Raw genomic sequence first — 26,051 nt, 5'->3', positions numbered from 1 at the left:
CGCACGGCGATACGAAATGAGCGTAGTTCTCTTGCGCTTAAAGCGTAGTTATCTTGTGCTGGAGGCGGTCATATGCAAACGCTGGTACGTCACTTCTAACCGTCACGTCACTTCTAACCATGAATCCAGAACGAGCTGTATTTTGAGCTTGATTAAATAAATGATTCGTTTAGAATGGGGAGGACGTCTTAAAATATTAAACTTGCAGGACGTTTTAATGATACAAAGACCTCTTATATACCAAAAGATCAAGGCAAATTTGGTTTCTCATGTCATGACCCCTTTAAAGTGTGACATATTGATATGCAAAGGAAAATTATGTACCCAAGGATAAATAATATAGACCACTATCCAACATTGATGTAACCTAACCATAAAATCCTTAACCCACAGAACAGGGATAAAAAATGCACTTCAGCCTCGCACATAGCATTCCCAACTGGTGTCCATCGCTCGGAAATCCAACAGTCCATGCACGCACACTGTTGCTACCAGTTTGCTCTAGTCTGGTGATTTTTACACACACACATACATACACACACATATATATATATATATATATATATATATATATATATATATATATATATATATATATATATATATATATATATGCTGCTCTAAGTGACCAATCCTCACATAGTGTCACGTTACTCCCAGTATAACGGAACATTACAAAATCTCATATTTTCAACTTGCTCAAAAAATGCATAAAATAACACTTCATTTCAACACTTGTTGAAAGCATGAAAGCACATTGCAAAGCATGCTGGGAAATGGAAATCCCCTGTCCAGATTTATCAATACTACATTAACACCACAAAAAGTATTAATGTAGTCCCAATTCAATTAAAGTTATTAAGTTAACTTCAATTTTACAAATTTAAATGGATAGAATGCAATACAATTCTTGCAATAAAAAAGTTGTGACAAAATGTTGTAGAATTGTGTTGCTTTAGTTCATTTTAATAAAGTAAATTGAACAAGCAACAAAAAAAAAATTATTTTCTTTTTTTTGCAAAGTATTCTTTAGCAGCTTAGTCCTTACTACAGAGGTTCATTACACTTATAAGATGATAAAGATATTTTTCCTTTTTGTCATGTGCCACATCCATTGGCTGTGAAGGGGCATCCCTGCAGGGCCTGGACTTTTTACATTCTCTTGCACTGTTTACATTCCATTGCAGGTCAGCTGTACAACCAACCTAAATCTAGGCACAACCGTAAATGTACACACACATGCTAAGCAGCCAGTGAACAAACCATTAGGAACTGCCGGGAAAATGCCTGTGTATCTTTTGCCTTATTCCTGCCCTAATTAATTAAATTTTCTATTGAAAAAGCTCTAAAATAGCACCATAAAAGTTCCTATATAGCCTAGTAATCCAATCGACTCGTGCCCTTGACAGCTCCTAGTCAACACTTGAAGTGACGTAATTAGAGTGTATAATTTAAGCTATGTATAAATGCATTCTATACAGGCTCCTTCTAAAAGATATTTTGTGTTTTACTCCATCATTTAAGGTGAACGCATACTTGAAGGAAATCATAATGCAGGAGCAAAGGAGGAGTGAAGCCCAGAGCGCAGAGCCTGTTGAGAATCCAAAGGTAATCGTGCAATTCCTTTTCATGCCCGAAATCAATGATCATTCAACTTAATTGTAGGAGGAAAATACAAGTGTAAAAGGTGGAATTTTGTCATTGTGGGTGTGTGTACATTTATTTTATTAGCTTAAAGCAACTTTAGGATCTTCTTCCCTTCCGACTGCAAACATGCCTGTAAAATGTACTTGTAAGTGCCCAAAAACTTTTAACAGATTATCCTAATACTAGACTTACTTAAGACTTCATAAAATCAGTAATAAATATGTAGTCTAGGCCTGTTTTATTCTGTGTCTATTGACAAGAAAATTTTGATTAATAATTTCACAATATACTTTATTATACAGTATATATATAGAGAGAGAAAGAGAGTGAAAACTCCATAAATATGTATTTTATATTATTATTATTTTTCTTTCTTTTTTTTAATTTCATTTGGGCATCCATCAATTCGACCAAATAAATAGATTCAAAATGTTTAAAGCAAGAAGTCAAATGAATTAAATTCTACTTAAATATAATCAAGTCATGTTTTCCACCCTGTATATCACTATTAACACAAGTAAAAATATTTTACCATTTTAATTTCCTCAGTATATGCTCCAATACAGTATAACAATACAGAGTAATAAACATTGTTAAAAAAAAAAAATTCATTTCCTGAAACATTTTGAGTGATGACAGATGAATCATTGATTCATTTAAATAGACAGTTCAAAAGAACTGATTAGCAGAAATAACTTAAACTTCAGAGGACAAAATATTAAAACATTTATAGTGGTGGTGGCATAGTGGGCTAAAGCACTGCACTGCTAAGCAGAAGGTCGTTGGTTCGATCCCCACAGCCACCACCATTGTGTCCTTGAGCAAGGCACGTTGCTCGGGGGGGATTGTCCCTGTAGTAAGGGCACTGTAAGTCACTTTGGATAAAAGCATCTGCCAAATGCATAAATGTAAATATTGAATATATCATAAATATTGGATATATTTTGCCCAGCCCTACTAACATTAAACAGTGATCCACTAACAAAAAATTGTCCATTCAAATTTGATATAAATGTTGCCATTGTAGATTCTCTTAAGAGGCTGTTAACACCAAATGTGTTTTTGCATCTGTGTTGCTGTTTTCAATTGCTTTCTATGTAAATATGCGCTAGACGGACATCTTTGACCGTTGCGCCGTTGAGTTCTTCAGTGTCTTGTGCAGAAGCTCTGCTTTTTTAGACGCCATGTCAAGTTAAAAACAACTTCAACTTTCGGAAAAACGTTTGGTATGAGCGGCCTCTAAGGTGATCTGAACACAGGTCGCAGGATGTGACACGTGTGATTAGACATGCTATCTTATGTAACATGTTGCTGAGTTAGGGTCTGACTTTGCTGAATCACAGACCCGTGGTGAGGAACATCCTGATGTGGTCCGTGAGATGTTCTAGGCTGATGTTACCAGTGAGATGTTTGCTGATTCATGTCCCAGTGTGACAGCGAATCTGCCAAACACAACTAGATGACATCAGTCTCATTACATTTTTCCCCTCTCTCTTACCTTTAACCCATGTGCTGCTTGGAAGGAGTGTGGTGGATGTCTTTAAAAGGAGAGGTGTCTGCAGAGTCATCACACAAAATTGTGTGTGTGTTTGTTTCTATGTTGGGCATCTGACAGAGTTCGCCACACCCTGTCCTGACATTGTCACTAGGCTAGGCAACTGATGCTAATGAGAGAAGTCAGTTCTAAGAGGCACTGTATGCGTGTGCGTATGTGTGTGTGTGTGTGTGTGTGTGTGTGTGTGTGTGTGTGTGTGTGTGTGTGTGTGTGTAGAGAAGCAGTGTGGACATATCAGTGCTGAGCAGAGGACTGTCAGTCTGTTACACAACACTATAAACATCCTGAAACAGCCCACAAGGCATGCAGCTCCCAAACCGTGAAACACATCAGATGACTTGGGCTCAGAATATGGTGCTTGCAGGTGTAAGGCAAGCTTCACTATTACTGTTGTCAGACGGTGTGTCGGGTAAAAAAGAATGTCAACTTTTTAAACCACGGCTCGAGACACCGGAGTCCTGTTACATGCTTTGCGCTGCAACCTTCTACAGACATGATGGAGAAAGAATCGCCATTGGCTAGTTCATTTTAGTTTTTACTCGCCAGACTTTTGACAGCATGTAAGCGTAGTGGAAATGAAAACAGAAAAAGATATTAAACATACTGAGAAGGGGGCATCTTTACATATACAGTATATAGTATTCATGTAATTGACATCACACAATATAGTAGTATGCACGATTGTACATTTCATTTTGTATTTCACTTTTCATCATTTAATCACATTTTAGCTTTTCTTAAAATGTACTAATTTCACATTCTGTCAATTAATATGTTATGAAATTGCATTTTTAATAATGATACAAGCTGCTGCCTCTATTTGAAGGTCGGAACCTAATAATGAACATAGAATTACACACAAAACAATAGGGCTATCATTTTATAAATACAATTTATAATTACATTATAAGAATTATAATTTAAGTGCTACTATATCAAAACAACTATGCCAAAAAAAAAATACAAATTTGAACAAACCCTTGCATAGATGCATCATGAGCTTATTTGTTAAATTCATTAATATTTAGAGTTTTCTGACGTTAAAATATTTCAGAATGTATGATTGTGCCTTCAAATATTTATTTACACATTTATTACACTTACCACATTTTTTTATGTTTTTATATACACTTGTGTGATTTACATTGAGTTTACATTGACATGAATTACAAGCATTAATTTGGTACTGTCTCTTTAAGACAATGGCTGCTCCACAAGCAAGTGTTTACAATAGAAACCAATTTTCACCAATTGACTTTTTCACCAGTTTAACCAAAGAGATATTAAAACTGACATGAAATGAAAATAGGATCTCGTCTTTAGTCACAAAATACACAGAACGAGCCAAAAGAAAATTTTACGTGCATAATAAGTATTAACTTGCTTGTACAAATATTTATTGTACAAGTTCTCAAATTTAAATCTACAACCTCTTGAGTTTTGCGACACTTTTTACCTTCCAACAGCCTTTCAACAGGACAGGCACATTACTGATCTGTATACAGACAGTTCATGGAAGTGTAGCCATATATGGTCATATTCCTTCAGAGAGTGCGCTCATGAGACACAACATGCTTTACAAGACGAGACTGAATCCAGCTTCATAATTGCCAGTTTCTTATTCATTAAATGGATTTCACTGCTTCGCCTCTACACAACTCAATAACTGGCGAGTGAAATCTTAATATTTACTCACCATTGGCTAATAACAGACATATTTTAGTCGCATAGAGCGAAATTTATCCGCATATGCATGTGATTTACTCACTGTGTAGAGGACTGCACTGTTTCTAGCTTTTGGTAGTGCAGTGACGTATTCGGTCTAAACAGCTCCGTACACTGTCTAGATGTGAACGGTCTAGATGTGAAGCGACAAACAAATTGAGACGCTCCAAAAGCGTCCGTCTGATGCATGTGTTCATTGATGCGTCCTTAGAATAGCTTTTACAAAAAATCTGTCTTGGAAAAATTAAATTGCAAAATGGAATTAGCTCTGCCGCTGATGTTGATTATTCTGTCTTTTTTCTCTCTCATTCATTATTTGACTGGCTGAAGTCTCCAACCAAGTGGTATATGAAGCTGGTTCCTGTAAGTGTGATTCTGTGCAGTGAATTATGTCATCCCCACTTCTTCCATCTCGTCATCTTTTTGTTTCCTTCACAATGTGTTTTTGTTGTCTTCAGTTTCATTACCGTCAGTTTTAGTCGCCGATGACTAGCTACACATAATAATAACACTACAGAAAAATAACAGCTTAAACCAGCCTAAGGTAGCTAGCTGGTCTCCCTACCTGGCCAAGCTGGTTAGGCTGGCACTTTTGGATGGTTTTAAGGGGGTTTTGGTCACTTTTCAACTGGTCAGGCTGGGAGACCAGCTGGCCGACCAGTTAAGCAAGCTAAACTCCAGCTTGGCCAGTCTGGGAGATCTCAAAGACATCTTAAACCAAGCAAAGGCTTGCAAACCATCTTAGTTTTAATTTATTTAATTTACAGTTTATTAGTTTGAGTATGAAATTAATTTGAATTACCATCCATGGGATTCGTCCATTTCTATTAGTTGAAATTCCTTTTGCATGTCTTTAGCAAAGTAATTGTGAAATGAGCTAGCAGAATCTATTAAATGCAATGTAAAATGCCCATAGTTTATCAGACAACGGTTTTACCCCAGCAAATAAAATATGTTTGTCTGTTTGCCCTAGGCACGTTACAGAAAGGAGCAGGTTCTGCCCAAGATGGTGCCCTGGATCCCTCCTCTTGACAACCTGCAGAAGGACAGCACAGATGGCTGTGCCCTCGCCGCCCTGCTTCATTTCTACTGCCCCTCCATCGTCAGCCTGGGGGGTACGTACACCTGCCAAACTCCTCTCATTCCTGTGAATATGCACAAAATATTGCAGTTTGTATATTATCTGTCTTTTATAGCATGCTAGATTAGGATCATTGGGATCAGAGTATGTTGAATATAGTATTGAGAAAAAGGTGCCCAGATAGTGTACTACTCAGGTTGGATTTAAGGACAGATCCATGCAAGCTTTTGAACTGGTATTACCCACAACCTCTTGTACTATTCAAGAGAATTGGTTTGTGATGGTTCTCTGGTACTGTAAGGTTCGACCGATAGTGGATTTTGCAGATGCTAAAAATTTAGCGATAGTTTTTAAAACCGATTCATAGAATGTAAAAAAAAATCGAAATACCGTACAATGACAGGCACAGACATAGATGCTACAAGAGTCCAAAATGAATAAAATCCTTGATGAAAATTTTTGTTCAACCAAAATTCCAATGATAACCAGAAGTTATTAAGATTTGATACATAACGTGGGACTTTTATAGACAAACCTGAAACACACTGGGGACTCTTATTTTGAAATGAGGGCGACTTGGCTCCATTACAGTGCTTTATATTTAAGTATTTACCTGTTCTTTTATTTTAATTTATTTGTATTCTTTTGTCTTGTATAGCCTTTATATTCATAAGATGAAATGTTTTGTATTTATTTTAAATATATTTGACCAGACGAGAAATAAGGTTTATTATTCTTAAGACATGAAGTTGGGAGATATGAAGTATGTGCTCACGCTCACAAAGTATGTGCTCAACTGTAGAATCTTCCAGCACCACCCACAAAGAAACTTGGGGGAATATTAATATATTTTTTTAAAACATCAGCAACTATCTGCACAGATTAATCGGTAAAACCGATATATTGGTCGGTCTACTGTAAAATGCAATTTTATGACATTCTATGCCTGAATACTGGTCGACAAGTTTGTTTCATACTTAGGTGCTACTGTTACTAATGCAGTATATATGATTCATACTTAGTCAAAGTATTCAAATTTAAGGCATTTAGCTGCAAAAAGATGTCTCAATCCAGAGAATATGATGTTTAATTAGTGTCTTAATAAAACAAGCCTGACATTAAGAGAGATTGAGAGCCAGCGAGTGTAAGGTCAGAAAGGGTCAACAGGCAGTGAGGTAATTAGGGTAACCTATACAAGCACTGAGACGATTTCTTTAATAATAGTTGCAATATTCAGATGATTATTTCTCAACTGAAATTTCTCAGTAAATACAATAGTTTAGTGGAAGTCTTATGTAACTCTGAACTCAGTTTTAATCTAATCACAATGATGAAGGGGTTCATATTAGAAGTGGTTCTCCACCTAGTTATGAAATCAAATGATGGAAGCAATTGATGGAAGTAATTTGCAGTTTATCTCCAAAGGCTTACCTGGACTTATCACATGACTGTCAGTGATGCTCCTTGATTAATGGTCTACTCTGTGTTTGGTCAAGCCCTTACAGAATCTTCCAAATAGGTTGGATAAGCTGTTCAGTGCTTAGTAGAATCTTCTCTGATTTACAGACATTTGCCTGAAGGAGACCATGTCACTGGCAGACAGTTTGTACAACCTGGAGCTCATCCAGGACTTCTGCAAGGAGCACTTGAACCGCTGCTGCCACGTCAGTCTGGAGGATATGCTCTACACTCATTCTTCCATCAAAGTAAGCCTTCAGATGTAACTTAGCTTTGGTTGTTTGGTAGGTGTTTGGTAGGAGAACCTTTTTAAGTTCCACAAAAAACATTTTATTCTTTAGAAAACCATGTACTGGTGCTTTAAATTTTAAAGAACCCTAATGGCCTTTCCTCCCCGGGCGGACCGGAGTCAGACCTACGACCCCCGGCTAACAGAACGCCCCTCTGTTTTCCGGCGACTCGTGGGGACACTCCCCACGCGGCCCTACCACTCCAGGCGGTCGGGGAGTTGCTTCCCTCCTCCCCTCGTGGACGGTGGTCTTCTTTTGACCCCTCTGCATTTCTGGGGGATGGCAGGGTACTCCTCCGCCCCTGGCAGCGGCTCCATTGCTCCAGGCGGTTGTGGAGTCCAGTCCCCACTAGCCTCGCGGATGGCGGATTCCCCGCGATCGGGCAACCCCGTCCCCCGGCAGATGGCAGCGGCGCTCCCCTGGGTGGACGGCAGTGTCGAGGACTCCGCGACGGGCATCCCTCCTCCTTCCCGGGTTTCGGCACCAGTGTAAAGCAGTTCAGTGGAATGGAGGAGGCGAGAACCGGCTTGAAAATATAAATAATAGTTTTAATGATAAACTGAACAAAAAGCACACAAACATACACACAGAGCAGCTGCCTGTCATTCTCTCTCAAACTGTCCTCACCGGCCGCCTTTATCCCTCGCTTGCCCCCATCACGCTGATTGGGGACCGGGCATGCGTTGTTCCAGCCCGACCCCGCCCTCCTCTGCTCTACAGCCTGAAATAGTATATGCGTTGTATGTGAACACAAACACTTCTACTGCCACACATCTCGATGTCACGCATTGTTGCATTGTGAAGTGTGTCACATCACAATTCTTTATGCAACACGTTGCATTTAAATGGTTGTCACAAAGGTGCTATAGCGTACCCTCTCTTCTTCTACATTCAGTTTTCTTATTCATGATGGAATAGTTTGAGAATCTTGCTGAGTAAGTTATATCTTGTAAACATGTTTATGTATTTAGTGTATAGTATGCTGTTACTAAAATGTTTTCCAATCAGTGCATTCAAATTTAATATTATAAACAAGATTCACTCTGGCAATATATTATTAATGATCAGAGACTGAGTCTGTCATATTGTTTTGTGAAAATTAAATATCTTATTTTAAAAACATATTTTGTTGAATTAGGCCCTATTTTATAAATGCGGTCCTAGGAAATAGTGGGGCAAATTAGTTGGATTCACAGCATATGTGACTGGGTGGAATGCAGTTATTTTGAGCTCTTCTTTCACACTGGTGCAAGTGCCATCCATGGGAGCTGGCTTTATTCCTGTTAGCCAAAAGCATAAGGCGTGCTTTCAAACAATGTTGCTTAAACCAGTCTCCTCATGGAATCAGATTCTATAAAAACTAATGCCATTGACTAAGACAGCAATACTTTAACATAGAGATACAAAGGCTATATATCATAAATAGAATACTCAGCACACGTTTAAATTAAGGGAATCTGTGAACCTATGCAGGTGATAAATATATATATATATATATAAACACACACTGGTGGCCAAAGGTTTGGAATAACGTACAGATTTAGCTGTTTTGGAAGGAAATTGGTACTTTAATTCACCAAATTGTCATTCAACTGATCACAAAGTATAGTCAGGACATTACTGATGTAAAACAAACAGCATCTTCACTATTTGAAAAAAAGTCATTTTTGATCAAATCTAGACAGTCCCCATTTCAAGCTGCCATCACTCCAACACCTTATCCTTGAGTAATCATGCTAATTTGGTATTTGAAAATCACTTGCTATTATATCAAACACAGTTGAAAGATATTTGGTTCATTTAAATGAAGCTTAACATTGTCTTTGTGTTTGTTTTTGAGTTTCTACAGTATGCAATAGACTTGCATGCCTTAAGGTCAATATTAGGTCAAAAATGGCAAAAAGAAACTCGTCAGTCAATCATTTGTTCTAGGATTGAAGGTTATACAATGCTTGAAATTGCCAAAAAACAGAATATTTCATACAAAGGTGTACACTACAGTCTTCAAAGACAAAGGACAACTGGCTCTAACAAGGACAGAAAGAGATGTGGAAGGCCAGAAGTACAACTAAACAAGAGGATAAGTACATCAGAGTCTCTAGTTTGAGAAATAGACGCCTCACATGTCCTCCGCTGACAGCTTCATTGAATTCTACCCGCTCAACACCAGTTTCATGTACAACAGTAAAGAGAAGATTTAGGGGTGCAGGACTTATGGGAAGAACTGCAAAGAAAAAGCCACTTTTGAAACATAAAAACAAAAAGAAAATGTTAGAGTGGGCAAAAAATCACCGACATTGGACAACAGTCATTGGAAAAGAGTGTTACGGATCTTAACCCCATTGAACTTTTGTGGGATCAGCTAGACTGTAAGATGTGTGAGAAGTGCCCAACAGCCACATGTATGACAAGTGTTACAGGAAGTGTGAGGTGAAATGTCACCTGAGTATCTGGACAAACTGACAGCTAGAATGCCAAGGATCTGCAAAGCTGTCATTGCTGCATGTGGAGGAGTTTTTGTTGAGAACACTTTGAAGTAGTTTAAGAAGTTCTGAATTTTTTTCACATTGTAATAGTAATGTTTCACATTATTAATGTCCTGACTATACATTGTGATCAGTTGAATGCCACTTTGGTGAATAAAAGTACCAATTTCTTTCCATAAGAGCAAAATCTGTACATTATTCCAAACTTTTGGCCGCCAGTATGTATATATATATATATATATATATATATATATATATATACATTTACAGACGGGCTGGTTTGAGTATTTCTGTAACTGCTGATCTTCTGGGATTTTCACACACAACAGTCTCTAGAATTTACTCAGAATGGTGCCAAAAACAAAAAACATCCAGTGAGGGGTAGTTCTGTGGATGGAAGTGCCTTGTTGATGAAAGAGGTCAACAGAGAATGGCCAGACTGTTTCGAACTGACAAAGTCTATGATAACTCATTTAACCACTCTGTACAATTGTGAGAGAAAGTGCTATTCTGAGATACTGAGACTGCTGGCGCAGTTTTGGCAGCACAAGTGGGACCTACACAATATTTGGTTGTTGGTTTTAATGTTGTGGCTGATCAGTGTATACAGCTAAGAAACAATTATGAGACCGCTGCAAAATTCTCAGTTTCTCTGGATTTACTATTTATAGGTTTGATTAAAATGAAATGTTTTTTTTTTATTCTATAAAGTACTGACAACATTTCTCCCAAATGCTGGAAAAAACTATTCTCAGAGCTGGAGAACATTGTTAGAGTAGAAGGAAGCAAGTTTTCTTTCCAGGATAACCTTGTACATTGCTTGATACATGCGTCCTTCACAAAGACGAATCTGCCAGATTTCAGCCTTGCTGAAGCACACTCAGATCATCACCGATCCTCCACCAAGTTTCACAGTAGGTGCGAGACTCTGGATTGAAGGTTTGTCTGGTCTCCGTCTAACCATTAGACGGCCAGGTGGAGGATGAGTGATGATCTGGGGGGTGCAAGCTGAGGCAAATATAGTATGTAAACAATATATATATATATATATATATATATATATATATATATATATATATATATATATATATATATAAAGTACTGTGCAAAGGTTTTAGGCACATTTTGCATAGTGAGGATGTCTTGAAAAATAATGACATAAATAGTTTTTTTTCTGAGTACATACTATATGTACTGTTTGTTTCAAGTTTAAAACATTTCCTAAATCTGCCAACAATTGATACAAGCATGAGGCTTCTCTTCTGTTCAACTATTCTATTCTATTGTAATTTGCACCCTACAGTGTACTAAGCTAATATTGACTGTTGTGCTTTGCGGTGGCTGAAAAGCCCAAGGGAGTATCATCTCACAAACAGTCAACACAAGAATGCTCAGTGTTTGGCCACTGCCGCACCACACTGCCGACATGCTCACAGCGTTCACTAAACTACAGTAGGGGACATTATACATGTATGACAGCTCGAAACCTCATCAGTATCATTCAAAAAGAAAGATTCCTCTAATTAATGCAATTTGTTCATTCACAAATGATAAACATTTACTTAGGGGTCCACCATTAACCAGCCTGGACTAGCATGCTGGTCTGGTCTTTTTTGGACCAAGCTGGTCTTTTTGGCATGAAAGGTCTCTAGGCCACAACTGCCCTCTAGATAATTAATGTTTTTATGATTTTAGAATGTGAATGTTAGATTGAATTTTTTGTTTTTATAAGTAATTTTATATGCTTATAATGCTTGTATATGTTCACACCTTTTTTGTGAATAAGTAGGTAGACAGACAGATGGGGGAGAGAGACTACATTTGCCATCTGGACACAGACTGTCAACCACTCCACAAAAATGATCAGCAGAGGGGTCCTTTATTTATTTCATCACTCACTTGCAATAGCAATGTTAAATAGGATTTTATTGCATTATATTGCATGAAAATATGAATTTGACAATGGAGTATTTGAATAATTTGTCAGTATGTAGCTTTGTCTTTGTTAATTTACTGTAAAGTTATCTTGTGACAACAGTGTCAGTATTATTTTAATGAAGGTTTTTGCAAAGACTTAGGGTGATCATATGTATATGATCAATAAACAGTTTAATTATGTTGTTATATGGACTGTGTGTGTGTCTTTAAGAGTAAAAAAGGAAGGTCTTTCTTTGTTAAAAGTCAATTAAATGCTGAGGTAATGTCATCTGGTAGTGGCCTCTGTTAATTGCTGGTGTTGCCCTGTGCCTTTAAACTGCTGAATGCAATTTCTGCTGAGTGGGAATAGTGTTTCAAAGGCATTTTTAATCATGTCAGGTAGTCTCTGCAGATTCAAGGTCATGAATGCTGTAGTATTGGCATAACAAAAAGGTTGTTGAGCACAGACCAAAGAAAATAAATATGTTTGTATATGTGTGTGATTGTTTGTGCGTTAATTAGATAGACCAAGCAAAAAAAGCTACATTTTTATTACATGTTATAAAACAATGATTATGCCCAATGATTAACTATTGGGATTTTGAGGATTGCAGATGTTGCAAAGACCAATTTTATAAAAGCAGTTATTACTTTAAAATGTAAAGGTCTGAAATATACACTAAGCGAGAATGTGAACGCATACTATCACACATTGTTACTTCTTATTTCAACAGAAATAAATTTACAATTCTAATATTATTATTTTTTTACAGAATAACTACCTTGTTTTTATGGCTGAGCTCTTCTGGTGGTTTGAGGTTGTAAAGCCACCTTTTGTTCAACCTCAAGTGTTGGACTCTGAAGGTAAACTACCCTTACTACAAAACCTTTTTGCCAGAAAAATGACCCAATGATCTTTACATTCATGTCATTTGTCTTGATTTTTAGAACCAGCCCCCTCACTGAAAAATCTCCCATCTGTGCCCATCTCAAAAGTCACAAAGAGAAGTTTCATTGAAAGACCCCCGAGTCCAAACAGGCCAAGGTATCAAAAATCTTCTTTGTTTTGAGACTTGACACTTCCTAATTTATTTACTCTCAATACCTGTAGCTGTTGAAATGGTACAATATTCATTGTTATTATATATCGTATTCCCTATTTCCATATTATATTTTTAAGTCTCCCTCTCCGACCTCATCCACTGAATTCAAGCTCAGGTAAACAACCAAAACATTGCTTTTGTTATGAATATAAACTAAATATATATATAAGTATCAAACTGAAGTATGTCCAGTACACATACTGTATATAAGTTTTATATGTGGGCTTTACAGGTGAGATCAAGCGATCAACCTCAATGTCATTTGTGGACAGCTTCATGGGTACTTGGCCCAAAGAGAACAGGTTAGTTCATCTGATTGAAACCATACAGTTTGAAACTATATGCTGTTTGATCTAAGGAATTTAAAAAAGATATACTTGATTGACAATTGTTTAATGTTAATGAATAAATATAGATTAGTAAAAACTTTACAAATTAATCAAATGTTAAAATGAAACACTAAAATTATTATATTGTATATTTTTTGCTTTGTATTTTCACCATTTAATTACTCCTCCTAATTACACCGTCTAAACTTTAATTACGTTATTAACTGCAAATACTCGACGATTCATTAATCATTAACAACCAAACCAAAAAACAATTTTTGTCACCTATCCTTACTTCTTTGTGAATTTTCCACAGGTCTGCTGCTCAGGGAGTGTCCTTTGAAATCCCATTTGACAACGAGAGCACTAGCCAAGCACCTCAATCAACAGGCCGAGGGATGACCCGGTCTGCCAGTACTGAAGGCTTTGGTTTCAAAGTGGCCCATGGGACCAGAGGCATCAAGAGAAATCTGTCCTTTCAGCCTGTCAATGGCAAGAACATGGGCATCGAGGAGGAGGGCTGTCCTGACAGTCTGTTTGGACATCAAAATGGCCGCCTCAATGGTTCAGAGCCACCAAGCATTGAAGAAGCCCTTAAGATTATCCACATCTCAGAGGAGAATTCACAGAGCCCCAGGGCTAATGTGCCCAGTGAGGGCTTCTTCCTTCACCTCCAGAGCAAAGGACAGTTGAACCCCAAAGCCAAGGATGGTGATCTAGACTCAGTTTCAGAGTCGTCTAAAGGGGATGCTAGCACATCCACCACAGAAGTCGATACCGGAATCCATGTGCGGACAGAGGACATTCAGGAGACTCTGGACGAGGACTCGTCCCTTAGGGATTGTACCATAAGCATGGAGCTTGACACGGATCAAGACTATGAGGCAAGAGCATGCCAGAGTCAGGGTTCCACTAGCCCATGTCCCAGCAGCATCAGCGGCAAGTCTCCTGCTGGGAGTACATCAGCCACTGCTCTCACACCTGGAGTTAAGTTGACCAGCTTTGCAGAACAGAAATTCCGTAAACTGAATCCAAATCTGGAGGCCAGAGGTGCCAGCTCCCAGGGCACAACCCCAGATGGTTCAGATCTCGGCATTCCGCACTCAGTCTCCTGGGCCCCTTCACCTGAAGTTAGCCCTGCACACCAACCATATAAGGACCCTGCCCAAGCAATGGCTGCTGAAATGGTTGAGTTGCGCATGAGACTTGAGGAGAAACGTCGTGCTATTGAGGCCCAGAAGAAGAAAGTGGAAGCGGCCTTTACCCGACACCGTCAGAAGATGGGTCGCAGTGCTTTCCTCACAGTGGTCAAGAGGAAAGGAGCTGTCACCTCACCATCTCAGGAGGACACTCCTAGCTTAGAAGAAAGCAAGATGCCTGCAGAGACACCTCAGCCCGTGAAGTCACCTCTAAAGTCCTTGGGTGAGGATGGCACCTCCGAGGCAGACCTGATGGAGTACACTCGTTCCATTGAGAAGCTCAATGCTTCACTGAGCTTCTTGCAGGCTGAAATGCAGCGGCTGGCCCAGCAACAGGAGCTAATCATGCAGATGCGGGAGCAACAGGCTTGGATAGTGTCACCATCTCAGCCTTCTCCACAAAAACTGGTGCGTGAGCTCAGAGGAAGTGGAGCACACTCCTCTGGGTCTCCGTCACCTGCAGATTCTCCTCGAGCAATACACCGTTCCCCTACAAACCTTAAAAGGAAGTCTGCTTCTTTCCATTCCAAGACCCCAAGGACACCCAGACCAAATGAGCTAAAGATCACTCCCTTCAACCGAGTCTTGAATGTTCCTCAGTCCGTGGACAGCATACCACGCCTCCGAAGGTTCTCCCCATCTCTGTCTGTATCATGCTCCTTTTCGTATTTGGGAAATGAAAAGAAACCACAATCAGGAGTGGAAACCACATACAAGGACCTTGAACAAGACCTTGAGGCTTTTTCTATTGAACGTTCTTCTGAAGGAAACTCCCCAACCAAAGAAACTCAACAGGCTGTTACAGAGGAAGCTGGTTTATGTGCCAATGACCCTGAAGATAAAGTAAAAGAAAGCAAGATTGAGCATAAACAAACAAAGAAAAGGGAAGAACAGAAGAAGCCAACAGAAGAGATCAAGCCTGCAGTAAATTCTAGTGTGTCGGAAGTATTATCGCAGCCAATAACAGAGACAGTCATTGTCACTCCCAATGAGAAGCCAGTTGACATCACCAATCAGAGCAACAAAAACTTGATTGAGGTTCCACTGTCTGTCCTCAAGCCCCTGGATGGACAGGCATTAGATGGAGAAGAGAATGAGACATCAGGGGAAAATCAGGATGATGAGCAGAAAATGTGCTGTGGATTCTTCTTTAAGGTATTAATATGCCAGTGCCTGGGTAATTATAGTTTAAAAAACATTTTGGTTTTCAATTTCAGTTTAGTTTTAATAGTGCATAAATAGTTTTTATTTCATTTTATATATTTTTTAAATTGTCTGTTTTAAGTAGACCAATATAGGTGTGATCTAGGGAACAAAATATCATAGAGACGTGGTTTGGCAGTAAAATGTCTTTTAAATGACTTGCGATGGGATGTTAATGCGTCACTCAAGGCCAGCGTTAAGTGGCATTAATCTAAACATGAAATGCATTGCAGAGAATGTCTTGTTTTGATTTTAGACTGGCACTGCTGTAACCTGCACAAGAAGAGACAGTCACAATGTCGAGTAAAACTGCTTTTATTGCAGAGAAGGCAAAAGTACAAAAGGGCAAATCCAGAGAAGAGTAGTCAAGGGGAGCGTAAGGTCGAAGCCGGGGAATCAGAGTATGGCAAAGGGGCAAATCCACAGAAGAGTAGTCAAGGGGAGCGTAAGGTCGAAGCCGGGGAATCAGAATAGAGTTAGACGTAACAAGCGAGTTGAAAAGACAGGGGAAGCTAGGGGAACACTAGAGCTGGCAAAGCGAAGGGGTAAACTAAACAATAACCAACAAGTGTGGAGAGAAAGGGCAGCGTATATATAGGGGAAAACGAACAGTGCAGGTGAAACTAATAATCTAGTGATGGGAGCGAGTGCGGGTGAAACTAATACTCTGGTGATTGGGAGCGAGCGTGAGAGCTAGAGGGGGTGGGGTGAACTTGAGGATCAGAGTTCGTTACAACTGCACACCTTGTAATACAACATCTGAATTGTCCGTTAATGCGTCAGATTGTCAGCAGCAACAGGTTCAAAGCTGAAATTGTTTGTATTTTGAGTGCCGCGTTACACCTCTTTACAGAAGCACAATGCAGCTCCAGCTTTAACTAGCTAAGAAACTTTATAACAACACACAGGCAACCACCCATTACACCCTAACATTGTAGTGGCGAGTTTTACAAGAACAAGTACCTCTCACATTGTCTTGAGAACATTGAGAAAATGTAATAATCAAGTTTTAGCTCTTAAGCATTCTAGAAAGACCCAAAACAAGATTCAGTCAGGAGAATGTTGCTGGATTACCATAACCACTATATATATTTACCATAATCTATAACAATATTCTAAGTCTATGTTTATAAAACAATGCAGTGGCTTAAGGAGGTTAGCTTGGGACAGAATGCTGTTGCTGATCAGTACTGTATGCCATGCAGCTGTTTGATCTAGGTCAGAAAACTGGGGCATATAAATCATTTAGTTTATAATGTAAGTGTTCTGCAAGCAGTCTGAGTAGTGTAGCAGTCATATCTGGTTCATGCAGTCTGGTCACATCAACATCAGTATGTTTATGTTGCCTTCAGATTCCTGTGGATGTCTTTATAATGTACTGTATATGTCTTATTTTTGAATGCTTGTTCACAGTGGAGCTACTAGATTATTCATGACATTTAGACACAGAAAACTGACTCAAATTAGCTTAAAATACCAACCAGTTGTCCCATTTCCATTGGAGCCATAGTCTTGTGGGCTGTAATCCGAAATATGGAAAAATAACTCTTCTTCAGTATATTTGTGAATGGGGAGATATATCAATTTCAATAAAAGGTAAAACAGGATTACTTTTCTTACCCAATTTGCAAACATTTTTGTTATTGCATTTTGTTACATTTCTCTTTTTTGCAATGTATATTGAGTGAACTAAAAGTAATTAACAGAGATGCTTGATGTCAATTCTGATTACGTGCTTATGTTGTCAGGACGATATGAAGGGAGAGGACAGCATGGCCATGAAGCGGGCGGCAATTCTGGAGAAAAGACTGAGAAGAGAACAAGAGAGCCAGCAGAGGAAACAGCAGCTAGAGGCGGAGCTTGAGCAAAAGAAAGAGGAAGCCAGGTAACACCCAGCTCAGCTAACATCATACATAAACTCCTTCCCTGCATTTTGATTGGCTAAAGTCCGTTTAAATAATGGTCTCCTTTCATAGGTTGAAAGCAGAGGAAGACCGTGTGAAGAAGGAAGAAGATAAAGTACGGAGGGAATTCATCAAGCAGGAGTACCTGAGAAGAAAGCAGCTGAAGCTCATGGAGGACATGGGCACACTGGTCAAAGCACGACCTGCTGGGGCCAAGCAAAGGAAACCACGGCCAAAATCCATCCACAGAGATGTGATGGAGTCACCCAAGACTCCTGTTAGGGCCATGGCAGGTAAAGGGCGAGCAACCCCACTGAAAAAGCCTAGTACTGCATGCTCTGTGCTTCTATCAACCTTTTCCTGTCCAGCTCACTGCATTCCTCTGTATTTCTTTCGAACAAGTACTCTGACACCTTTTTCACACTCACAGCATCTCTACTGAAAATAAAGTATTTTCAGGGTCACTACACTTAGATTTTACTAGTGATAGACCGATTTATCGGCCAGGCCGATTATTAATTATCTATTGACAAATCTATTGGTAGATTTTGGAACAGACACAAGGGAAAGTTAACACTTTTGTTATTCGGCCAAGCGAATGTGGATATAGACAGAAACCGATAATTGCAAAATGGTAAAATATCAGTAAATATCGGTAAACAATTTCTGTATTCAAAGATTTTCTTTTCAAGTTTAAGCAAATGTATTGAATATTGTACAAAATGAATGTTTGTTTCACCTTAGAAATGTTGTGGACATCTGATTTGGTGTTGTTAAATTATGTATATCAGCATTTACGTATATCGGCCATCCTTCTCTCTAGATATCGGCATCGGCCAATGTAAAACCTGTATCGTCGACCACTATTTTTTACAAGCCATAAATTATAAAATGGTTATCAGAAGTTGGACATTAAGATCTATTACACGTTTTTTTGTCATGCAATCTAAATAACATGAAGAGGAGGACCACATGTATATCCAAATGGATGTAAATTGTGAATGCTGTAACATGAATGTCGAAATGAACACCCCTCGAACGCAGTATGTGTGGAATAGGCTTAACATGTAATTTCTGCAAAATCCCTTTTTGAGAAATTATTTTCCTGCTCTATCATTACAGATAATCTTTAGTTCAGGGTTCCCACCACGGTCATTGAAATCCTGAAAATATCATTTTAAAACAGTGATTTCCAGGCCTGGAAATGCCAAGAAAATTATGAAAATCTTAAAAAGTAATGTACATTTTTTTTATAAATTATATTTTTCTAGTTGCTTTGCTCAAAAATATTTCAGAAATTAATTTTTTACATTTAGAAATTACTCTTTGTGAGTGCAAGATAGATACGATATAATATTTAACAAGTTTTAACGGCCTTTTGAGCAGTCAGACTAATGTAACTCTATACAATCTTTTAGGTGTGTTTAGACAGTTAAAAGCATTAAAGCACATGGGCTTGTTGATGTCTTGTGTAACTGTGGGTCCTGTGTTGTTTTTACATTTTCACCCGGGTTCACGATCTCGTGTTTTTTCAGTGTCCAGCCTGTCTCTGGCCTCTCTCAACCTTGGAGATAATGACAGCGTCAACTCTGACAAAAAATCACCCAGGTAAGTGGCACCTCAAGCAGTGCACAGTGACAGAATGCAACCGAACACAGGGGTCTGGGGACAGGTTTGTTAAAAACTAACATGCCACATTTTCATGGATTGCTAAAACAATTTAATATGCAACGAAATGGCCTAAGACATTCGTCTGACACATAGAAAAACAATTTAAAGTGGTTGTCTCATCATTGGCGCAATCATTGGGAAATTCTAGGTGGGCAATGACCCTCCAGTCCCCCCTTAGACCCGGCCACATTTGCAACTTTCATTAATTGATTTCTCTTTCCCAGTGTTGTGTTACTAACCTGGTATGCTCTAGTTTTGCTTCTTAAAAGCATCTGGCAATCTTTCAAAAAAATTTAATCACTCATCGAATGAGAGGGTCAGTCGTAGTTGGATGAGACATGTTTTCCATTCAACAAGAACAACATTTTGTGTTTAGTTTGGCAGCAATATGAGGATAATTTCTGTGAAAAAAAAACTGAAATAAGGTAAAAATGTTCAATTCCCACCTTTGCAAAAGGCTTATTTGGAAAACCAGTGTCCATAAGATTATTGTCATTTAATTATAATATACAGTATATTGTAATTAGTCATTTTAAAATAATTACTTAAATATTATCAACAAATCTGTGATTTAAAATGAAAACATACGTAATTATAGGTCCCACTTTGTATTAGGTGTCTTTAACTACTATGTACTAACTTTAAAATACAGTCAACACAATGTATTTTCAGTGTAACTACATGTTATTTGCAAAATTCTCACAAGATTCACATTTGTTGCTACTGAGGTTGATGTACGGTTAATTTTAGGAGTTGGTGTAGGGTTAGAGGTTATGGTTTAGGGTAAGGGTTGGGGTAGATTTAGTTTTAGGGTTAGGAGGTGAGGTTAAAAGTGAAATTACAGATGGAATTAAATGCGGGTACTTTAAATGTAAGTACATTAAAACAACACCCATAATAAGTACATTGTATCAAATGCTTAAGTACATGGTCATTTAAGACACCTAATATAAAGTGGGTCCTTACTATATACAGTTATAAACTCATTCTTAAAGGTGCAGTATGTAAGATTCAGAAACTTTTGTTATTACTGACACCTGTGGCCATTAAGTGAACTGCAGCCATCTACCTGATGCTCGCGCACGTGCACACACTCCATTGGGAAGTGAGCAATTGAGCATCGACCAAAACAATGACATAATGTACAAAGAGACTGAACGTGATTCACCATCATCATGCTGACAGATGAGGTATCATAATTAAAATTACACAGTTATGATTATTTTACTACAAACTTTGCGACTGTATATTATATTTGACTCTTCAGTGCAGGAACAGGGCTTAAAGTGTGGATATAGGTCTGACTATGCAAGACAATAGTTTGAAGTAATCACTTTTCTTACCATGATACATTGACTGCGTTTATACGATAGCCTATGTCGGCGTTAGCTAACTAGCCAACTTTATCAATAGCTGTTAGCTAAATTTGGTGGATGATGACAGGAACTGTTTATAAATTGACTGTACATTTTAAATATGTTGACACAATTCAGTATTGATGTGATTTCCATCAAAACTGTCATTTTGATATATCGATGTGCTTTTGTTTTATAATAATAGAATGTAAATATTTTCTGTATAACCAAGTAACATTACACTAATGAATGGAGCTTTTTGCATTATCTTGACCATTGCCTAGCATTCATTTTATGTGTTATTGTAGTTTAGTTAAAGTTACACAGATCAATCCTTATGGCACTGTATTTCACATACTTTGCAGTTATGTAAGTTTACCTGTCCAATAAGAACACCACCAATTCAGGGTCAGTTTTGATCTCTTCCAGGAATCAAATGTCCTGCCGATGTTCACTCTAGTTTTTTTTTTTTTGGCTTACTTAGAGTTTGTGTAAGAGTTGGTGTTGTGCTGGGAGCCGGACTTTTGCTGGATTCCATCTCTAAGATAACGTTACCTAGCGTTGCAGTTTGTTGTCGCTGTTGAATAGCAGAAGAGAAGCACCGAGTCCAGGCTCTCAGGAGTGTGCATAAACGTCACATCCTTTGGATGTTCCCGGCAAAAGTGTCCCGCTCCCTTCACATGAAAATCAGTCTACAGGCTTTAATAGGCAACCTAGGAAGTCCGGGAAGAGCTCATGTTTTAAGTTGTGTTACAAGCCGTTCACACATTGGCAAATATTATATGAAATGTTTTATATATTGCACCTTTAATGAGAGCTTGTAAATATTCACATCATCTTTCATATTTGAAATTTTTTTAAATTTTCCCATTTGATGCTGGTATTGATGACATTTTCTAAGTAAACCCATTAGATTAGAGCTTTTGTTTACTCACAACGACCTCACTGCCTGATTTCGCATGAGATCAGTTGAGACTTGACAGCACTGTTCCTGTCAGACTTTGATGGATCCCTAAGTTGTCTGGTTTCATCCCAGTAGGCCGGACTCAGCAGATGGTTGCCTGTCCCCCACTCGCTCCAGTAGCCGCAACGGAGAGAAGGACTGGGAGAACGGTTCCACCACATCCTCTCTGACATCCAACACTGAATACACAGGTTAGTAACTCTTTTACTGGATTTTATGCCTCCTGATCCACCAGTCTGCCAGAGGGAAAAGAAGTTCTGAGCAATATTCATAAGCCCGAGTGATTCACGCCTCAGGATTAGTACACGAAAACAGCAAACTAAGGATTATATTGTATTTACACAACCAAGCAGAAAGTCTGAAACAGGTGTGAATTGCTCAGTCTGGGCAAATATTCCTCAAAACTACTATTTGGATGAGGGCTCCCTCTGGCAGACTGGGGGTGTACTGCAGTAACTCTACTGAAGTACATGCTTTGTGTCTTATCCAGTAATCTTACTAAATGCAATGATTTGCAGCACAGGGATTCATTTATATTTCTAAGACATTTATCCTCCATTGTTTTGCCACAGGTCCTAAATTATACAGAGAGCCCAGTTCAAAGTCCAATAAACATATCATTCAGAATGCTCTGGCACACTGCTGTTTAGCTGGCAAAGTCAACGAGGGACAGAAAAACAAGATTTTAGAGGTAAGCGCCTCAATTTGTGACATTAATTTAGTATTTTCTACATTTATGAAACTAAGTATCCATACTTTTTGTTTTTTTAAATAAATATATATTTTATATACAGTGTTGGGTAAGTTACTTAAAGTAATCCACTACAAATTACTAACTCTCTCATTGTAATCAAATAACTTTTTTAGATAGAAAAGTATACACATTACAAATTACTTTACTTTTATGTAGAGATGCATGGATGCATGGAGATGCATTGCGGCCGCCGAAAATGCCATACAATTTGATTAAAGTTTTTTTTAACCAAAAGCGAAAAAGTAATTTAAAATTTTAACAGAAACTTTAAACTTTAAAATTTGGAAACAGAAACACTAATATGGAAAAAAGCATTGTTTATGTTGCAAATTAAAGTGAAGTGTTCGTGTTTTTAGCGCATGAATAAAGAGTGTTTTTCCAGTGCTCCTGTATTGTGTGTGTCATAGTTGTTTTTGTCAAGCTCCAATATGAAATAAAAGCACCATTAAGTCTCTTGAAGCCATACAATAGTTTTATGATTTGCAAAGGCTCCCTGGCTGTGGCTCAGGTGGTAGAGTGGTTTGGCCACTAATCGAAGGGATGGCGGTTCGATTCCCGGCCCGCACGACTCCACGTGCCGAAGTGTCCTTGGGTAAAACACTGAACACCAAGTTGCTCTCAGTGGCAGGCTAGCACCTTGCATGGCAGCTCTGCCATCATTGGTGTGTGAATGTGTGTGTGAATGGGTGAAACAGTCGAGATGGGCAGAACACTAAAAAAGTCAATAGATTTTTCAGTAACTCTTTGGTTTGTAATCAGATTGCACCCAACACTGATTATAAATATAAGATAGATATAAACTAACCACATTTTATTGAAATATCTGACTTTGTCTTCCGAAGGAAATGGAGAAATCAGGTGCCAACAACTTTCTGATCCTGTTCCGGGACTCCGGCTGCCAGTTCCGCTCTCTCTACATGTACTGCCCAGACTCAGAGGAGATCAACAAGTTGACCGGCATCGGCCCTAAAACCATCTCGCGCAAGATGATCGATGGACTCTACAAGTACAACTCAGACCGCAAGCAGTTCAGCAAAATCCCAGCCAAAACCATGTCGGCGAGCGTGGATGCCATCACGATCCACAGCCACTTGTGGCAGACCAAAAAGCCGGGGACCCCCAAGAAAGTAGTTGCCGTAAAGTCCTAGTGTTCTGATCGGATGTACTCATTCTGAATGCACTTCTTTGTACATGTAAAAAAAGTTTGTACACATTCTTCCATTAAAACTTCTTAACATTTTGTCCGCACTCAATCAGGATACACAAGTTTGTAAAAATGATGCAGAACTGGAATGTAAAACTTTACGGGGTTATGTGGCAACCGAAACTGCGTGATCCTAATTGTTTTATTGAACATTTTTGTTTGTAATTTTGATGTGCCAAAAACAGAAAATAATAAAACCTTGTCATGGATGTCCTGTTATTATAATTTGGTACACTGAAGCACTGAATGTTATTAGTTTGTACGGAAATCTCGCACATATGTTGACGTGTGGCCTTATGTTGCTTTTTTTTTAGCTATTTTTATTTGATTTAGATTTGTATTTATTTAATTTTTTTTACGACTGTCCTGATGTGATTGTACAGCTGCTTTTTGAAAGGTTCTCACATGAATAGCTTGTGATTGTAATGGTTCAATAATACTGTAACTTTAAGGGAATTCACTTGGCAAACTATGGCAGATCTAATATCGGCTACATTAACCAGCGTGGTAATGTGCAGTGAGTAAATGTTTGCAGAATTAGCCCACTTTTGATGGGTTTAAACATTCTGTAACTCTTAACGACATTGATTCACAGCAGGATTGTGAATTTTATTTGATTTTGTTCAAGTAGGTGTATTTGCTTTTTTATTCAATGTTGGATTTGTTTGATCGACTAAAAGAAATGTTCTATATTCAGCATTATTATCTATTTAAAACATTATATTTATCTTTAGTAACAGGTCTTGGACAAGACCAGGTACTAGAAAACCAATCTGTTTGGTTATTTTAGTTTTTGATTGTTGGTGCGACAACAAAATCTGGATAATAAGTATTTGATTATGCTGGACTGAATTGTTTCAACAATATTTCCATGACAGCTTATGAGATTATGGAGATAAACAACATCATGTGCTGGTGGGCACTTCATTGATCAAATCTTTTGTACTGTTATGTATGCTTGTGGTGACTGGTCGAAAGTATTTTCCACTGTTGTCCTGGGTCACGTAAAAGTATTAAAAAGCAGTTTGCCAAATGATATATTTTAGGTGATTGTTGGAGCCTATTAGGATTGTGTGTTTTGCGAATGACAACTAAATCCTTTGATTGGTAAATTATTTTACATAAAAAATTATTGCTTCAGTAACGCCACATTTTGTGGTATTTTAAGAATACTGACATAATGAATCACAATCTGTTTGCATTCCCCACTAATTGTCTTTAGGCAGAATGTGGCTGTATACGGGTAACGAAAATGACTGCCTTCCTTTCCTGCTTATTTAAAGCCATTTGTTTCTTTAGATTTCTATTGTGATTGTAAAAATTCCCCTTTTCTGGTGCTTGCCACTCAAAACAAACTCACAAACCTGCTCTTCTATGAATACTATCTATTGAACAGATGTATCGGTGGTATGGAATGGGAAAATGCGCACAGCCCTGCAATATGGAGTAGCTTATTAGGAAAAGAAGACATCTTTCAGGTTACATTCATAAGAACAGCACTACTGTAATCAGTCTGTCATAGTTGAGTTGTCTGGGTATTTCAGGTCAACAAGGTCAACAGAGTTTTTTAACTGTAAATGAGCACGGTAGAAAATTATAGAGTGTGATCTCTCAGCAAGTCTCTCTCTGTCTCTCTTTTATTTTATTCTCAGGTGCTGTCATATTGTCAAAGTTACATGTTAGATTTCAGTTGCATTAAATAAAGTTTCGCATGGCCTCAGTCTCTGTCCAGCTGATCATTGCGCAACACTTAACGCACATCTTCAATTTAAAGGGATGCGTCACCCAAAAATGAAAAATCTCTCATGATTTACTCACCCTCATGCCATCCCAGATGTGGATGACCTTCTTAATAATAAATATTTTAGAAGAATATTTCAGCTCTCTAGGTCCATATTCAATGCAAGTGAATGGGTGCCAAATTTTTGAAGCTCCAAAATCCACATAAGTCAGCATAAAAGTAATCCATACGACTCCCGTGGTTGAATCCATGTGTCAAGACATGATTTTATAGGTGTGGGTGAGAAACAGATCAATATTTAAGTCATTTTTATTATAAATTGTTCTCCCTGCTTAGTTGGGCAAGATATTCACGAAGAATGTGAATCACCAAAAACAAAAGGAGAAAGAGAAGGAAAAAGGACTTCTCCGTCCTCGAGCCTGTGAGCCGTAAACCAATCACAGTTTGCCATCAATAAGGACATAT

General features: G+C 38.3%; 1 protein-coding gene across 2 annotated transcripts in view; it reads left to right on the top strand.

Annotated features, from left to right (window-relative positions):
- Positions 1-25,559, top strand: part of LOC127639651 (calmodulin-regulated spectrin-associated protein 2-like) — a 51,577-nt gene extending 26,018 nt beyond the window's left edge. The window contains exons 4-18 of one of the 2 annotated variants that reach the window (XM_052121780.1): positions 1,525-1,608; positions 5,258-5,290; positions 5,901-6,042; positions 7,575-7,714; positions 12,933-13,023; positions 13,108-13,204; positions 13,340-13,377; positions 13,495-13,564; positions 13,908-15,945; positions 17,742-17,878; positions 17,970-18,190; positions 19,433-19,505; positions 21,960-22,078; positions 22,460-22,578; positions 23,484-25,559. In XM_052121780.1, coding sequence (XP_051977740.1) covers positions 1,525-1,608; positions 5,258-5,290; positions 5,901-6,042; positions 7,575-7,714; positions 12,933-13,023; positions 13,108-13,204; positions 13,340-13,377; positions 13,495-13,564; positions 13,908-15,945; positions 17,742-17,878; positions 17,970-18,190; positions 19,433-19,505; positions 21,960-22,078; positions 22,460-22,578; positions 23,484-23,789 — 3,708 coding nt within the window. In that variant the 3' untranslated portion in view covers positions 23,790-25,559. The remainder of the gene's footprint in view (positions 1-1,524; positions 1,609-5,257; positions 5,291-5,900; positions 6,043-7,574; positions 7,715-12,932; positions 13,024-13,107; positions 13,205-13,339; positions 13,378-13,494; positions 13,565-13,907; positions 15,946-17,741; positions 17,879-17,969; positions 18,191-19,432; positions 19,506-21,959; positions 22,079-22,459; positions 22,579-23,483) is intronic. The other variant, XM_052121781.1, reaches the window with a different exon arrangement.
- Positions 25,560-26,051: the final 492 nt, after the last annotated feature.

The sequence above is a fragment of the Xyrauchen texanus genome, chromosome 48 (assembly GCF_025860055.1).
Source record: "Xyrauchen texanus isolate HMW12.3.18 chromosome 48, RBS_HiC_50CHRs, whole genome shotgun sequence".
Taxonomy (NCBI): Eukaryota; Metazoa; Chordata; class Actinopteri; order Cypriniformes; family Catostomidae; genus Xyrauchen; species Xyrauchen texanus.
Note: the sequence above shows the minus strand (reverse complement) of the source record. Positions and strands in the feature narration are given on the sequence as shown.